At 34.7% G+C, this 18,596-nt stretch overlaps 1 protein-coding gene across 2 annotated transcripts in view; it reads left to right on the top strand.

Annotated features, from left to right (window-relative positions):
- The window catches only part of LOC150088139 (5-phosphohydroxy-L-lysine phospho-lyase), a 51,459-nt gene that overhangs the window by 14,569 nt on the left and 18,294 nt on the right, over positions 1-18,596 (top strand). For both annotated transcript variants that reach the window (XM_090370585.1, XM_090370586.1), the window contains 6 exons: positions 1,781-1,940; positions 3,592-3,666; positions 7,461-7,551; positions 14,231-14,439; positions 14,555-14,652; positions 16,373-16,497. In XM_090370585.1, coding sequence (XP_090226711.1) covers positions 1,781-1,940; positions 3,592-3,666; positions 7,461-7,551; positions 14,231-14,439; positions 14,555-14,652; positions 16,373-16,497 — 758 coding nt within the window. The remainder of the gene's footprint in view (positions 1-1,780; positions 1,941-3,591; positions 3,667-7,460; positions 7,552-14,230; positions 14,440-14,554; positions 14,653-16,372; positions 16,498-18,596) is intronic.

The raw sequence follows: 18,596 nt of genomic DNA, 5'->3' as shown, positions 1-18,596 counted from the left end.
ATCTTTGGACATGGAAGTGGTTCCTTTTGGTTTGGAGAAATGCCAACATATTGCCAATACATAAAGGCGATGCTAAGAGTGAAGTTGGTAACTACAGACCAGGTAGTCTGACTTCAGTGGTAAGGAATAATTTAGACAGTGGTTAAGAGTGCAGTCCAGGAGCATCTAGACAACATGGTTTTATTAAGGGAAAATCATGTTTAACTGAGTTAGTAGACCATTTTGACACAGTTATCATGAGCTCTATGTAGGTTATTTGGATTTTAGCAAAGCATTTGGCTCTGTTCCTCATGAGAGCTTACTTATCAGCTGGTACATGTTGGATTACTAGAAGGATTCTAAAGATTGCAGCGCAGAAGGCATAGGGGTGAATATTTTTCAGATTGTAGTGTCTGGAGTTGGTTTCCTAGGACTTGGTTTTGGACCACTATTTCTCATTATCATAAATAACATCAAAGGGATAGAAAGTGTGATATCAAAATTTGCAGACAACTTAGAACTTTTAATAATCAGTCCTAAGCGGCACACATTCAGGATTACTTGAATGGGCTTCAATAATCATCAGAAAAGTGGCATGTTTTAATGTAGCTGAATGGCAAGGTTTTACACTTAGGAAATAACTCCAAATTGAATTACCCACTTGCTGAGGTTGAATTAATAAAGTGGAGGAAGAAAGGAATCTGGCAGTTATGATACTGGTAGATGTTAAGTTTCCTGAACAATGTAAACAGGCAGCAAGGAAGGCTTTGGTATCCTGTCAATGATTTATTGAATGTTAACCAGTAGAGATAGAGGTATTAATCCCACTGTATAAGACAATTGTAAGACTCCCATGTTAAATATTGTGTTCAAGTATGAAGACCTCATCCGAAAAAAACACTTTGGGCTTCTTTAAAGGGTCTGAAGATGGGCAAAGGATGAATGTACGAAGAAAGATTCTGATTATGTGGGCTACACAGCTTGGCAACCAGATGCCTTAGTGGTCACACGATAGAGGTTTATAAGGCTCCAGAAGATTAGTAAAATTAATGAAGGTGGAATTTGCACTGTTATAAAGCATTCCAGAACTAGTCCATAAATTTAAATTATAGGGCTTAAGGTTTGGATGTGTGTGTGTGTGTGTGTGTGTGTGTGTGTGTGTGTGTGTTCCTTGTCACCCTCAGGAATGTCATCTAGCTTTTGAGCACTGTAGTTTCTATATGTAATAGTTTACAAATTAGTGATATATTTTAATTTTTGTCCACTCTAACTTTTTATATTCACTTATTTTTAGTGTTAATTTTAATTTAATTTCCTCAATACAAAGATGGTATGATTACTTGCAATTTTTAAAATCTGCAATGTACCCTTATATCTTAATAGTCAGTTATGTTTTCCTTGTTTCTCTTATGCTCCCTCTACATAAACTTGTGGCTCTACTTAGGCAAATCTTCCAAACCATAAAAATAAGAGAAACTAATCTTTGCTTTTAAAGTGGTAGTACAACTGGGAAAATGGACTCTCTTATCATTGCCTTTTCTTGTATGGACGAGGTTGTTTCATTATAAATTTGTGGTGAGACCACACTTGGAATATTTTTGTCCAGGTCTGGATGCTGCATTTGAGAATAAAAAAGGAAATAAGGAGAGTAAAACCACCTTTGGGGGATGGGAGAGGCTCTAACTCTTGGGTTAGAACCACTGTAGTTATGTTCTGTTTATGCCTTTTATTTCAATTAGTACAGTGGATAACTTGCAGATAATTGATTACTCTGATTTATTATGTATTTCTCTTTTTTTAGTTGGACATTGCCATCCACATGTGGTAAAAGCAGGAGCAGAACAGATGATGATGCTTTGTACTAACAGTCGATATTTACATGACAACATAGTTCTGTATGCTGATCGTCTTGTTAGTTACTTTCCAAATAAGCTGTCTGTCTGCTTCTTTGTAAATTCAGGGTAAGGAACAAATAGTGACAGTCTCAAACCTTAATAAAACTAAATATATACCTGCCAACTTTTTTATAATTTTTTTTTTTTTTGTATAATTGGACATTTAATTTTCAAATATGTTTATTATATTTCATAATGACAATTTTCCCATTGTGTTGTATTAAATTTATGTTTAGGAGAAACATTTTGGAATTTTACTCCAGCAGAATGAAATATCTGCATTGTAACTTTAGATTTTTAAAAGTTTGATGGGTATGAAAACCTTTTTAATTTGAAGTCCAACAGGTTGCACTAGTAGTATAGGGTTATTATGCATTAGTTTGTTTAATTCAAATGTTCAATAGCCTGTCTTTCTTATTGGTAACAGTATTATATGAAAAATAATTATAATTGTCATTTATAATTCTGTAAATTGAATCCAGTATTCAGAATAGTTTCTTGGGAAACTGCTAATTGCATGCTACTTCTCCAATAGAAAAAATTTTGGTTTTTAGTTCACTGACTTGTCCAAGGATTTTTCTATGTAGAAAGCCAATGGGCATTGGAGTGGAAACAGTAAGTTGTGGTGATGTGATCTCATCTCCACTCAATTTTATTGAACATACAGGAGTTTATAGCCCTAGCCTTGATTCACAAATTGGATTACATCATTGAGAATCACATTGAGGTCTGGTTGCAAACATTGGGAGGCCAGCTCTTTTAATTTCCCAAAAGGGGAAACAGTGAGTTATGACTGGAGGGATTTCCTGATATAATTCCAGTAACCAATTGCATACAACTTCCCATCATTGCACACAGCCAAGCAGTCCAACCAGTTAAGATTTTTCTTGATAAACATCATTCACTATATTAAAGATGTAGTCTCCAGTGCTGGTAGGTGATAGGACATTGCAGAAGAGAAATTCCTTCAGCTTGTCTTCTCCTAGGTAGCTCACAAAAGCCAAGCGTTGAGGACGATATGCAATGTCCACAGATTCACTTGCTTGCTACGAAAATTTGCCAGACTTCTTTTAGCACCACAAGGAGTTTATCCAAAATATACTCTGGCATAAGGTCATTGGCAAGTGATACTGATTGCATCTTCTTGGTAGCATATGCTCTTGTTTAGAAGATATTTCTGATGATACATGACATTGTATGGATCCTAGGTGGCCTTCCCATTCTCACTATGCTTGGCTATAATTTGAACTAGGCTAGCTTACCCAGAACATCTGAAATAACAGTTAATATTTTTTTTAATATTTAGCTTCTCTGTTTCAAGCAGTAACCAATCTCAGATTGGTATATTTACCTTTTTCACAATAAATTGCCATTAGGCATTTTCAAAAAATAAGATTATTTTTGTTGCATTTAATTAAATTTGATATAAATTCATATGGTGGTACTACTTACTTTTTTTTTTTTTAAATTGTGTGAATTTTAGTTAATTTTATGACCACTTTTAAAGTATCTAAATTGTAATTTGCATAGATTTTTCAGTAAAATGATTTGCAATTCCACAACACTTATTTTTTCTGAAGTAAAATGAAAATAATTAAATGCCATTCCTGGGAACTTCAGATTCTTTGCTTAAATTCAGACTTCAAAATTTGTTTTGTAATTGTTTTTAATCTCATTTCTGACATTAAATTATAGGGTTTTAAATTTTTTTTAATAGGTCTGAGGCAAATGACTTGGCATTGAGGCTTGTTGAAGCTTACACTAAAAATAAAGATGTTATTGTATTAGATGGGTAAGTGAAGTTTATCTCCCAACATTAGAGTTAGTGAATGATTTACCATTAGTTTGCTATTTAAATTTCTTTTAATAATTGTTTTTAAATTACCCAGAAATAATTGTTCTCTAGGTTACCTTATTTCAGAAGAAACTTGCAACAAGAATGTGTTGGTTGATATTCAGTGAGCTGTAAAACTTACTGTATTTACATAATTCATTGGAGTATGTTACTGGACTAATTTTTAGTGAATCTGTAATCTAGTTTAGTCATGAAAGAAATTTCCAAGCAAAGCTGATCTTATATTTGCTCTTAGTGAATTTTAATTGATCAGATGATCACTTTGTTTGTGGCGCCTCCGTAGCCAGGTGGGCAGGAGCAGCAGTGCGTAGCACACGCTTCTTGATTAGACCGGGGTTCGAGCCCGTGACCACCAAATACGGAGGATGCGGAAAGGTCAGGGAATGACCACCGCATATCCCCGGAGCAATATGGCCTTAGTTGCTAATGCTCCTAAAATCCAAATAACAACAACAACGATCACTTTGTTGTCATGGTTCCAAGAAATGGTGATTTGCAACTATAAAGTGTCAGCTTCTTATTCTTGTATCTTGATTTAGTTTCACTTTTTTTTTTTTTTTTTTCCCCCTCCCCCTTGTCTCTGGATTACATTGTTTGAGTCTGGAAGGTGTCTTATAGGTGATATTTTAATACCTAAATTTTCATTGCATTAAAGTTCTATGGACAAACCTGTATTCCTCTTACTATACTTCCCAGTGGAAGTCTGGTAGTTTTCCTCAAATAGTTTGTCCCCTTGTTTATGTATCTCATTTTAGTGCAGTAGTTCCAGTAATTAAATTCTCTTTTCTCAAGTTGCCTTCTTTCCAAGTAATCCACCTTTGTAATCTCTTATGTAGATGGCTTTTTTGTTATTTTCACAATCCCAGTCTCCATCTTTGAAACCTTCACAAGAAACTCATGGTTTTTCCTTAACCAGACAGTAGTGAAGGGTTACCTTCTCCAAAATAAAAATCCCTTGCTTAGTTGCATAAGCATAAATATGAGCTTGTGCACTTCTGAAATTTTTCATGCCTAATGGTGTTTAGGCATGTTAACATATATGCACTTATTGTCTTTATGCACAACCCGCATACAACAACTTGACTCTCAGTGGATGGTTTTCTGAAATTTTCTATAAGGCTTATGTAGAGATTTGTTAGGTCATATTTTTTCTTATATATATGAGATGTAGTCCATTAAAGAAGGATGAAATATTTTAAATGGAATGGGGAGGAAACTTTTTCCAGAAATAAAAAAAAAGCTGGGCATCAGTCAGATGCCACACCACTATTTTTTTTAGAATTTGGGTGCCATCACTTTGAGTTAAATATGATTTAACAAACCTGAACACAGATGTTCCAAATCTAATCTCACCCTGGACTTGTACATGTATAACTGTAACCTCTTCCCCCCCCCCCTATGCATAATTGTAATAAATCATTGATAAGATGTATGCCTTTTTTGTTTACATTGCATGCTAATCTTAACGCTTAAATTAACTTTCTCTCTCTCTCTCTAAAGTAAGCCCTTCTCATTTACAAACTTCAGCTCAATGCCCTGTGTAGTGTATAACTTAATCTTGGATTATTCAAATGTAGAACCATGCATTTGGCAGCATTAACATGTAACTTCCATTTCTCCAACCATACACAACCTGTTAATCATCCTGAAGCAGTAGCTTTATTAGACTATTTTGCACTATTAACTACCACTTTCTCAATCTTTATATCATCTGCAAATATTAATGTTGTACTCTTTATTCTCTTGTCTCTATAATTCAAATTGGCCCTAGGGAACTCTACTTGTCACCCCACCTATCCTGAAGAATGACCCATTCCATTTAGTACCTTACCTGGTACCAAAGTAGACTTAAACTTTTAGAGCAGCCTACCATGTGGAATCATAGCAATTTTTTTCCTAAAAGCTAAGTGTATAATGCACGAAATTGTTTTGCGCATCTATCTCCTTTGTGACCATATCATAGTTTGTCAGGTTCAAACAAAAATTATTCCTTTACAAAGTCATGCTCTAATTCATTTAGGATAATGTAATTTTCAAGATGATATCTTTTAACCTTCAACTTCATGACTTTCCTTGCAACTGAGATCATACCAACTAATATTTAGTCACTTGTGTATTTGTGAGATTACACATCTCTGGCCTCAGGGAATCACCTGTGAAATTAACAATGACTTTGCAATTAATGCTAAAGGTTTTGTATATTACTTTTAAATATGATAAGGTAAATACCACCTGGAGCTCCTAGCTACTTTTTAAGCTCAATCGGCTTTTTTAGTCTTTCTGAATATTAATATCACATCCAATAGTTCACAATATCTCCCACCCCAGAAGAGATTTCACAATGGCCTGATACTTTCCAACCAAATTCTCATAGGAATTTAGATCTTTAGTACCCATTTCACCCAGACTTCCATCTGTCTTTTCAAAGAAGCCAGTGGAGGTTGTTATATACATCTGTACTAAGGATACTTTGCCACAAATTTTGTGCTAGGGGTTAGTCCTCTAGTTCCAAGGTATTTGAGTTTGCAGGTTTTTTGCTCTTGTTTTTTAATTTATTTTATTGAGGCTTGAATGTTAAGCAGAAAGAAACATTGAAGGTTATTTTCCCATAAACAACTGATTACCAATCAAATTGCTCATGTTTTATTTATATTTTAAGCAGTTACTGGCACCAACCACAAATACAGTATTATTTAACCCTCCTCAAACTCTTTAAAATACAGTAGTTCAATTACTAGAAAGCTAATAAAAAATTCACTAAAATAATTGAAACCTAAGGCTTATTTTAACTTTTTGCATATGTGGATAGGCTTGAAAAATTGAACTTTTATCTTCATCAGTCCAGTCTTTTCAATAACTCATTTGCAAAGCTTTGTGTGCCTTCCCAGGACACTGTGGTGCTACACTTTTTTCTTGAAAGTGAAGAAAAATTTGGCCAATTTTTTTTTAGCATAGAGCTTTCTGTAGGATTTTATACAATTCTCCACACTTCAGCATTTCATTTGGGGACTGGATCATCTGTTTCCATAATTTCCCTTATTGACTAAATGCTTTGACTGATTAAAAATCCTGTTGTTACATTCCTGGAAGAATGTAATAAGAAATTAAAATGTAAATTTGTTCTTTTTATTTGTGAGATTATTAGAAATATACAATAAATAAAGTTAGCTTTTTTAACACTAAAAAGCAAGCCCATATTTACCTGGTTAGTGCATTTTTAGATTACTATACCAAGACTGTTAGTGGTTTCTGGAAATTCTTTATTCAAAGTAGGAGCTGAAATGCTGTAATTAGATATTTGCAACTGTTCAGAGATAGTCCTTAAGCGTAGCCTTGCTTTTTTACAATATTTGGCACAGTGGTCTCTCAGCCATGTCTCCTCAGATTTGAGAAACAGATATGCAAGCCTTGACTTCTAAAACTAATTTCTGGGCGACAATTGGATGCACATGCTTTTCATCAGTTTTTATAGGGCCCATGATGACTTGCTTCAAGAGTTTACATAAACAGTGCAGATAGGATATGGGCATATCCATAAACACTGAGATGCTTACTATTGGGGGGGGGGAATTATTTGGTTTCCCCATCTTACTAAGACTCTGGTGCTATGCAAAATTTGTTTTTCCCATTAAATTCAAGGTCTATAATTAGATTATTAATCTTGCAGGAATTTATATAGTGCAGACTTCCAGATGTTTTATATATAATCAAATTTTTTGTTTAATTTCTAGTGCCTATCATGGAAACTTGACTTCAATGACAGATATCAGTCCTTATAAATTTACCAAACTTCCAGGAGGCAAAAAAGATTGGGTTCATGTGGTTAGTGAAATTTCTGTTTATGTAATGAAGAGAAATTTTTTAGTTATTAATTGATTAATATTTATTTTATACATTTTTTTTTGTATAACTATTAATAAATAGTTTTATATAATGTTTAGGCCATTTCTCTGAAGTGGTTAGCCTGAAAGTTAAAGGGTTAATAAACATAGCAATTGCATAAATTGTGTGAAAGGTATAGCAAAGGAAGTAAAATCCAAAATTTTATTTTACTGTTTCTAAACATACATGCTCATTAGGAATAAGCTCAAATTATTAATTTCACAGCGATTGTACTATACTTCTCTTTTTTGCTGGATAAGTGTATAAATATAAGATATGGAATGTGCCAAGAAAACATTCTATAAACCTGTCAAGAGTTCTTAATCACTCTTGTCATTTATTACGAACATCGTTAGTGTGAAATTTATAACTAATGCCAAACCAGAATTTGAGAGCTTTTTCTGCCAGTATCCTATCTTTTTAGGTGCGTTAAGGCTTTAGTGAACAAAAGGAAGCATGTGGAACTTTATTCCTAAATTCACTTTGGGCGACATTGAGAGGCTGGGATCCTGTGTTAGGGAAAACTGAACTAGTTTTTTCTGAAAAAAAAAAAACATTATAGGAGAATGTACTTTTTTTACTACAGTAGGTAAATGCACCAAACAATGCCCTTTTGATGGAAGCTAAAATATGAAGTCAATGTGGCAGAACAATGAACTGGATACGAAGGTAAAAATGTGGGAGACTGAAAATAATCTCTAGAAGCGTAACTGGCAGCTGAGTTGCATAATGCAAAATAAGAACCCTAAAAATTGAAATTGCACTATAAGTAAACATTAATGAAATGGGGTTTTTTTTTTTTTTATAAACAATGTTTCGAAGAAAATTCTCATTTTTGAATTGTATTGCTGGAATTCATAAGCATAAACAAAAGTTCCCTTTTGTTTCTTATCAGGTTTAAATGTAATCCTGACAAGGGAAAGCACCTGGATACACATCAGTGTCTATAGTGAGATTATTTACATGTTCTTGTCTCTAGTGATATGCTGTCAGTAACAAGTCTCCTTTGAGCATCTGTGATTATGATTTGTATTTCAACATAGTGTAGAAGTGGTTTGAATTTTGCTGAGATGGGATTTATGTAGACCAAAGACAGTTTTTCTTTGGTAAGGGTTGTATGGCATTTATTTCCCTGGGAACTTTTTTTTTTGTCTAGCAAATCAGCAACTTGACCATAGAATACATGCAATTTACAGACATGGTGCACTGTTCTTTGGTGGTCTTGGTTTTTCTGGTAGAAATATCTAAATAACTAGTATTATCTTGAAACAATATTCCTCTGTTGTAGGACAGAGGGCACAAGATATTATAACAGTTGTCTGTTTATCTTTCTGCATTACTTTCATAAGATTAGCATATGATGCAAGAAAGCAAGCTTATATAGCATGGGCCAAAAAAAACTTTCACCCATCTGGTCACTACCAATGTTTGTTTATCAACACTTAGTTCATTTCACAAATATACGTGGTCTCAGTTCTAATCTCAATGACGACACTTGCAGTCTTCCAAACCCCATGTATTTTTTCTGACAGGCTCTCAGTTATCGATTGATTCAACTACTACTCATATCAGTTGTCCAAATTATTTGCTGTATGATTCCTTTCGACTTAAAGGTGGTACTTGTCCCTATGTCCGTTCCAATATTCCCTGTCAGAGACTTAGTAATTTGGAATCTCCTCTTTTCGGTCTTCGCTGGCTTAAAATCTCTACCCCATTCTGTCAAATTCATCTGTTGTCTCTACTATTCTCCCAACTCCACAAATCACTTGGAGATCTTTGACTTCCTCTCTTTGCAACTTTACTTTCTCCAGTCCAACTTTCCTAACAGTGAAGTAATTTTCCTTGGTGATTTTAATGTTCACAACTCCAGCTGGTTTCTGTTTTATAGTCACACCAACCCAGCTGGATGAGATGCTGAGGCTTTTGCAATTACTTAATGACCTTGCACAGATTGTTCATTTGCTTACAAGGATACCAGACAATCCTAACCACACAGCCAACATGCTTGATCTTTTTCTCACAAACAACCCATCTAAGTACACGGTCAAAGTGAGTGTTCCTTTAGGCATCTCAGATCACAACTTGGTGATTCTCTTCTCCAATGGAGCCTTTATCTCATGGGTATTCCCAACCTCGTATTGTTTGGCATTACAAGAATACAAAATGGGATGACTTCCGAGATTTCTTTTTCTTGGTCAGATTACTGTTTCAAAACTTCTGATGTCAATATTTGCTCAGATTGTGTCAATGAAATTATTCTTGTAGGAATGGAATCTTTTATTTCACACTCCACTTCAAAATCTCGTCCTTTATCTAAACCTTGGTTTTCCAATAAATGTGCTAAGGCTGTTCAAGAGAAGAATGTTGCATATTGTAATTGGCTCGTTTCCAATTCTTCATTTTCTGCCTACACCAAAGCTCGCAACAATTGTAAAGCAGTCATTAATCAGTCCAAACTAGATTTTGAACAGACTAAGAGTAGAAAACTTGCTTCTTTCCCTAATGGTAGCAGAGCATTCTGGTCTCTTGCAAAAGCTATTGGCCACAACTTTTGCCCATCTCTGCTCCTACCTATTGTCAAAACCAGATGGTTCTGTTGTCACTTCAGCCAAGGATAAAGCTGATCTGCTAGCATCCCATTTTCCTTCCAATTCATGTATTAATGATCTTGGTAAAACAGCTCCCACCGTTCCCAACATGCTCCATTCAATGCCTCCTGTGGTCTTCCGTCAAAAAGATGCGAGAAGGATTTTGATGCAAAGAGCTCCAGGTCCTGATGGTATTTGTTCCACTTGTTCTCAAAACCTGTGCTCCTGAACTTACTCCTGTTCTTTGCCACCTTTTCTCACTTTCTTATTCCAAAGGTTTTTCCTTCTGCTTGGAAATTTGCTCATATCCAGCCAGTTACTTAAAAGGGTGACAAATCCCTCCCATCCAATTGTCCAATTGCAATTACTTCTACTCTTTCTAAAGTAATAGAAAAATCAATTAACTGCCAACTCTTGAACTACCTAGAAACTTTCAGTCTGATCAATGATCACCAGTATGGATTCCGTCAATGTCAATCCACTGGTGATATTCTGACTTATGTTACTCATTTATGGAAAGTTTGAAACGCAAGCAGTTGCTCTTGACATAAAGGCTTTTGATCATGTTCAGCATAAAGGTCTTCTAAACAAGCTTCCATCTTATGGTTTTCCAACTGTTTTTTGTAATTGGTTATCCAGTTTTCTCTCTGATTGCTCACTGAGGGTGATTGTAGATGGCTCTATCTTCTAACTTCTCCACTAATGCTGGTGTCCTTCCAAGGTTCAGTTCTTTCCCCCACTCTTTTTTCCTCTTGTATATTAATGACCTTCTTCCATTGACTGGAAATCCTATCCATAGTTTTGCCGATGATAGCACATTACATTCCATTTTGACAAACCTTTCCCTGCTCAATCAGCTTCAACTTCTCAAATATCCACTACCAGTTCCTTAAATGCCAATCTCCAGGTAATTCTCCAGTGGGGCAAAGACAACTTAGTTGATTTCAACCCTTCTAAAACTCAGTCTTGTCTTATATCTTGCAATAAAGATTCTTCTGCTGCTATGCTTATGTTTGATGACACTGATTTCTAGGCAAAATATCTCTTTTTGGGATTACCTTGACTTCTAATCTCTGTGCACAAGCACATTACAAATATTGCTTCCTCTGCATCTAAAAAACTTGGTTTTCTTTCGTTCTTGGCATTACTTTTCTTCCAAACAGCTATTCATTCTGTACAAATCGCAAATCTGCCCTACCATGGAATATTGTTCCCACATTGGGGTGGTGCCTCCAAAACCTCTCAGGCTTCTAAGTGATATTCAGAAGAGGGTGGTTAGGTTAATTAATGACTTCTCTCTAACAGTCTCTCCACTCACTGTCTCATAGATGTACTGTTTTTGCTGCATGCCTTTTCTACAGATACTTCCATGGACACTGTTCTTCTGAATTGGCTTCTATAATTCTCACTCTTTCAAAACAGTCCGAACACTTGCTGCCAACATCCATTTACTGTCCAACTTCAAACGCACAGAACCAACTTTTCATATTTATCCTTTATTCATTCAACTGCCATTTTCTGGAACAACCTTCCTTCATATGTATTTCTTGAAGATTACAGTCTACAGAAGTTAGTCTAATGTCAACAAATCTTCTCAACCTCCAACCCAATCCTGGTGTTATAGGTTCTAATACCTCATGTTTGGGGTTTCATTTAAAAAAAAAAAAAAAAAAAAAACAATGGAAGTCTGTTCCAGCAATCAACTACCTGCAGGCTAAAGGCAAACTTCCACTCATCTATTCTACAGCTGTATCTCCTCAATTTGAAACCCCCATCAGGTTCTTAATCTGAGCAAGTGGAAGTATACTGTCAGCATTGAGCCTGCTCAAACTGTTCAAGGCCTTATACACTTCAGTCAGATCACCTTGCAGGTGCCTAGTCTCCAGATGCTGCAACTTTCAGAACTTAAGCCCTTTCTTCGTAAGTGCTCCTCTTTATGACAGAACTCCATGCCCTGCTCTGGCAGCCTGTTTGCACTGGCAGAACTTCATATTTGACTGTACAATTACCCCCAGGTCTCTTTCATTCTCCATCTCCCTGAGTATAGTACCACACAGTTGATACTTTTCTCTTGGGTTACTGCTACCCATGTGTAGTACTTTGACAAATGCTGTGTTAAACTTCAGTTGCCACGTCTCAGCCCATCAGCCTAACTTTTCTAGATCCTGTTGCAGTAGCATACTGTCATTAACAACTCTGCCAACCATCTGCAAACTTGGGCATTAAGCCTGACATACCTTCATTGATAATTACACAATAACAATAGGCCCAACAAGGAACCCTGGGAGACTCCACTAATAACATTAGTCTGCATAGAGCAGTGTCCATTTATTACCAGTCTCCGCAGTCTCCCATCTCTTTATCCATTGCAGCAACTTGCCCTTAATGCCATACTGCTCCAATTTGTACAGCAGTCTTCCAAGTGCAACAGTATCAAAAGCTTTCCTGAAATCCATGTATATGATATCAAAATTTAATTTTTGCATCCAGTTGTTTTGTGACTACATCGTAGTATCCAATGAAATTGATCAGGCAAGACTTCCCCTTAACAAACCAATGTTTGTCTGAACTGTTACTGCAGTCTTGTCAAGGCAATCTTGATCACCTCTTTAACCAGTGACTCCATTCTTTTTCCTGGAACAGAAGTTAAACTAACAGGTCTATTGGCGCCTCCATAGCCAGGTGGGAAGGAGCAGCACACACTTCTTGATTAGACAGGGGTTCGAGCCCATCACCATGAAATACGGAGGATGCGGAAAGGTCAGGGAATAACCACCGCATATTCTGGAGCAATATGGCCTTAGTTGCTAATGCTCCTAAAAACCAAATAACTAACTAACAGGTCTATAATTATTTGTCACCTTTTGCACCCTCTTCGTGAATTGGGGAAACATTTGCACATCTCCAGTCCATGGGACCTCCCCTGACTCTAAGGATGCCCCCATAATTATTGTTTAAGGGTTTACTTACTTCCCTTGCTGCCTCCTTCAATATAGCTGGATAGATTCCATCTGCCCCAGGTGCCTTTATGTTTAACTTGAACAATTTCTCCTCCATTTTGCTCTCAGTAATTACAACATCACTTGGCTCCCTGATAAACTTCTGGCATTCGTCTCCTTCAGTAACTCCATGTTAATGTAGATGCAAAATACTCATTCATTTTATCAGCTACTTGAGCAGGATCATCAATAGCTGAACCATCTATGTTAAGCGGACCAATCTGATTCTTCCTTGTAGAGTTTTTAAATAAGTAAAGAATGCTTCGCTGTTTTTCTTTGCATCCTTTGCCAAAGATTTCTCAAAAATTTGCCTGACCAACCTCCTTTGTGACTTGATTACAGACTAGCTTATCTGCTGTAGGCTTCTGTACTGCCTGATAACTTATATGCATATCATGCATTTTTCTTCTCTGCCACAAGCCTCATTAATTCATCTGACATTCTTTAGGCCTGAACCTTGAACACTATTTGTTAGTTTGTAGATATTACTTCCTAGATATCAGAAAGTGGTTTATCCTGAAAGTTATTTCATGTTTTCGTGAAGGGTTATTTAGTTATGAAGTTTGAGTGCAAAGCTCTTTATATATTAATATACCATAAGTCATTTGAAGCAAATTTTATCATAATGAAAAATCTGTATTTTGTTTCAGTTCACTTTAATCTGTATTAAGTGTGATCAACAAGTGTGGTTGGTTTTTTTTATTTAGTTCGAAAATGTTAAAGGTTTAGTCTTACATTTTCAGAAATATGTACTAATCAAAATTTAAAGATCCAGAAATATAGATACATACTCTTAATTGTTGATTTAATGTTTTAATAGTAATTTAATTTCTACTTTCTGAGATTTCCTTACTTGTGCTTATTTGTTTTGCTTATGCACCTGCTATCTTATTGTTACTGTGTTTTAGCTTTTTTCAATTGCTACCTACAAATATCAAAATAACTTGGTTGAGAATCTAATTTTTATACAAAAATTTAATTAAAATGAATCCTGTTTTACAAAGCAGGTATTAACATTGTTCTCCCCCACAGGCTCCTTTGCCTTGTACATACCGTGGAAAATATACAGAAAGTAACAGACCTGGAGAAGACTTTGGGCAACTTTATGCAGATGAAGTAAAGAACATCATCAATGAAGTTCATAATAATGGCCGCAATATTGGAGCTTTTATTGCCGAATCAATGGTCAGTTGTGGAGGCCAAGTTCTGCTACCACAGAACTATCTCAGCAAAGTTTATAGGTAAAGATGGTATAAATTTTTTTTTTTTATAAAATAATTAAGAATATTTGCAGAATTTTTATAATTTTGAGCTTTATCACAGCTTTCACTTATCATTTTTCCTATTTCTCTTTAGGTATGTTAGGGAAGCAGGTGGCATTTGTATTGCTGATGAAGTACAGACTGGTTTTGGAAGAATTGGGAAGCACATGTGGGCATTTCAGCTTCAGGATGGTAAACTAACATTTATTTATTGTTTTTTTTCTTTACCTACATTTTCTTGAGGTGTAAATAAAAAAAATTCAGTTTATTTGGGTGTTGAAAATCTGTTTTGGTGTATATATTATAGCAGTAATGAGGATTATATCCAAGTAAGTGCTCTTGGAACTTTGACAGTTCCATAAATTGAACTGTGGAATTTCTAGCCTTTGGAACTTTAAAGCTGATATTTAGTTATTTTCTTAGCTGTTAAATTTTACGCATCCATGGGTGACTTTTTTTTTTTTTTCTTTCTGAACTCTGCAGAAATTCAAAGTATAGGCATGTTCTACAAATGTGCTAACTAAGTCATTAAGCCTCTTATTTAAATATTCTTATTAATTGTTTAAAAAATATATTTTTGCTTGCTCCTAACTCTGTGATAAAAAAAATTAAATATGTTTATCAGTAAAATTGATTAACCTATCAATTTACTGTATTTTAAAGAAACAGTTAGTTAATTTCTTTTATTTTACTTTAAATTAATTTTAATAATTAAGTTTAACAAACTGGAATTGTGGAATTATCTTAACAGAAACTTCATGTTCTGTTAAAATGAGCATCATTATTCCTTTAGCCCAGCTTAAATCTTCAGCATTTAATTAAATTTAGCTGTTATCCAAATGAACAAAATCTCTCTTTGAACACATTTGGTCTTTTGAGTTGTTGTTGTTCCTGTCATCATCATTGATATCTTTCTTGGTTGTGGACATGGACACTACCCCTGGACAGTAGGTAGAATTGTTTTTGATAGTAGGTACTTTAGCAATTTCTAAAGTAAATTTAGGATAAATTTTTCATGCAATGGAACAATATTGTACAAATAGGGCAAGCATTTTTTTTTTTTTTTTTTTTTTTTTCACACACCAGAGAATAAGCTAGGTTGTTTTGCTGCTTTTTTTTATATCAGTCTATTCTGTGGATGGTTCACTTAGTTTCTTCAGTATTGTATTACCCTAAATAAAATACTTCTCCACTGGACAATTAAATTGTTATTTATTTAAAGCAATATGTTGAGTATTTTAATACAGTATCATTTTTTTGAATAACTGAATTATAGATAAATGTATTTTATATGCAAATGGTATACCATTACCATGTACTGTGGTTTTAATTAATGAATGGCAAAAAAAAGAATATTGCATTCAGGTTTGGAGGCCTTCCCATCTAAAGGATATTGGGCTACTTGAGTCAAAGAAGGAAGACTTGCCTGATAAGAATAGAAAACGATCTCCATATAAGGAGAAACATTATAGTTGTGGGTTAGAGTTTGGTAATCAGGGGAGCTGAGGTATGGGTGCCTCATTGAGCATAAAATGAGTCAAATTCTCACTGAAATGAGATGAAAATGGGAGGGGGGAGTATACATTTTGAAAATGCTTATGCTGGATCTGAGGAAGCTTATTTGGTTAGGTTTTAATCACTGAAATTTCTTATTTATTTGGTTGTAGTTGATACTGGTAAAATTTATGGACAGCTGGATTGGTGCCTTCTTGCAGTGGAAATTGTGTTATGAGAGTAGATATAGTTTTATGGATAAATCCAACTGATGTGACAGAAATCTGGATTTCTTGCATCTTTAACCTCTATTATACTAAATATCTTCTTTAATATTGATGGCTTGCATTATGTATTCATGAATTTATTGTATAAAGTGTACTGCACAACATGAGGTTTTTTCTTCTATTGCATGTAGATGCTGTACCTGACATAGTGACGTTGGGAAAGCCAATTGGAAATGGTCATCCTGTAGCTGCTGTGGTTACAACTGTAGAGATTGCCAAGAGTTTTGAAAAAATTGGTGTTGAGTATTTTAATACAGTAAGTCTCTTTTTTTGAATAACTGAATTTATAGATAAATGTGTTTTATATGCAAGTAGTTTTCTTTTACGATATATATTTTTTTTTTATGGTTCTTGGTTGGATTATTACTATTGAATAGCAGTTGAGTAGGCTATTAACTGATTTTCAGTACAGCTTTTAATATTGTCAGTTGCAGTTTATGTAATTTCAAGTAGTACAAATGTCCAGATTATAAACCCTAACAATATAAAAAATTATAGTTAAAAAAACAATTCCCAAGATTTAAGGCCTAATACAAAACCAGCTGTACTTATTCTAAGAAATTATTATAAATGGTTCGTTAGCATGTTAACAAGGGTGGTTTTTTTTTTTTTTTTTTTTTCCTCACTTGTTTTGCACTTTTTTTCACTTAAAGAAAAAGAAATACACTAATGATTATTTTTAGTTGGATTGTGTTTAGCAGTCCCTGTGGGACTATAACAAAATCGCTCAATGTTGATTTCGCCAAGTGTGACTTTATTATGCTCCAAGATGTTACAAAGGTTCAGACCAGATTTGGTTAGTCAAAACAAATTTTTTGATGTTAGTGTATTTAGAGCTGTAGCTCACATCTTGTAACATTGTCCTACTTAGCAAAAGGAAGAAGCCTGAATGTACAGTTCAAGTGTCCATTCAGCCTAACTAAAGCCACACTGTCAAATTACAATATTCATAGTAAAATAAAGTGCCAGCTTTTTTTTTTCTTTTCTAATAATGACTTGCTCTTTTGTTGAGACTTGCATTGTTAATAATCATATCCTTATTGGTATATAGTAAGGCTATGCTTATTCCATCATTAGTGTACATTGAAGAACTTTATCCCTTGAGAATAATATCTCAACTTAAATTGATGAAATGATTTCCACAACTATTCTTTTGAAATACTCTGTAGAATGCTGGTTTCTAACACTGAACAAAATGGTTCAGTTTCTACTTGTGAAAATGAAGGATGTGTGTGTATGTATATATATACACACACACACACACGTGCACTGCTTTTAGAATTTAAAGGAACATTATATTGTGTATTTTTTTACTTAACTTTGCTTGAGTCAAGTGGTCTTTGAAACATTTTGGATAGGTTATGCTCTGTGAATCCCCCCCCTCCCCCCGAACGACTAGAGGAACTCTCAGACTTACAAATTTTTGACTTTACGTAAGTTTTTTTCCTGGCTGGTGCACAACTTGAAAAATTTGTAGAAGCTTATTCTGCATCCTCTAGGAATAAATGGAGGTATCATGAAAATATTATAATGTGGAACCCAATAACTTTTTTTTTTTTTTTTTTTTGTAATTTGATCCAAGTCCTTGGAAGTTAAATTTTGCTATTTATCTAAGAATCAGTTTTGGACACCTTTTGTGATATTTTTCTAAAGCAAGTTTCTTGAGGTCATGACCAAAAAACAAAACAATTTGCACTTTTATTGGGCTTTTCTGTCAGTGCATCTAAATATAAACGGGTAGTAAACTATCTTATTGCATTTGCAACAATACCAATAACTGTGGCACCTCCATAGCCAGGTGGGAAGGAGCAGCAGTATGTAGCACACTCGATTAGACTGGGGTTCAAGCCCGTCACTGCCAAATACAGAGGATGCGGAAAGGTCAGGGAATGACCACCGCATATCCCGGAGCAATATGGCCTTAGTTGCTAATGCGCCTAAAAAAACCAATAACTGTAATTGCATGGGTTTTTACGCTATTATGGTGAAATGTGTTTCCCTTCAATGAAATTTTCAATCATAAAAAACATTTTCAGGAACTTCTTAATTCCTATTTACATATTACAATGATGAAAGGAAAGCAACTAATGGAAAGTGCAAGTGATGGTAGTGCCAGGAAATGAAACAATATTCATTTAGATGAAAATGATCAAGAAGCAGGACAGTTTGTCATATATTGCAACGGAATTAGGTCTCGCTGCTTTAACAGTGATCACAAAGCACCATTCAGGTGCTATATCAAAGATGGAACAGCTGTTAATAATATGGATGGAGATTCAGAATCAAGTGCCCCTGAGTCTAATGACTATTCAAGCAAAAGCAACAAGTATTTATAAAGATATTAAGGATAAGTAA

Source organism: Mastigoproctus giganteus, chromosome 3 (genome assembly GCF_048544385.1).
Source record: "Mastigoproctus giganteus isolate SK-2022 chromosome 3, ASM4854438v1, whole genome shotgun sequence".
Lineage (NCBI taxonomy): Eukaryota > Metazoa > Arthropoda > Arachnida > Uropygi > Thelyphonidae > Mastigoproctus > Mastigoproctus giganteus.
This window is presented reverse-complemented; position numbering and strand designations above follow the sequence as displayed.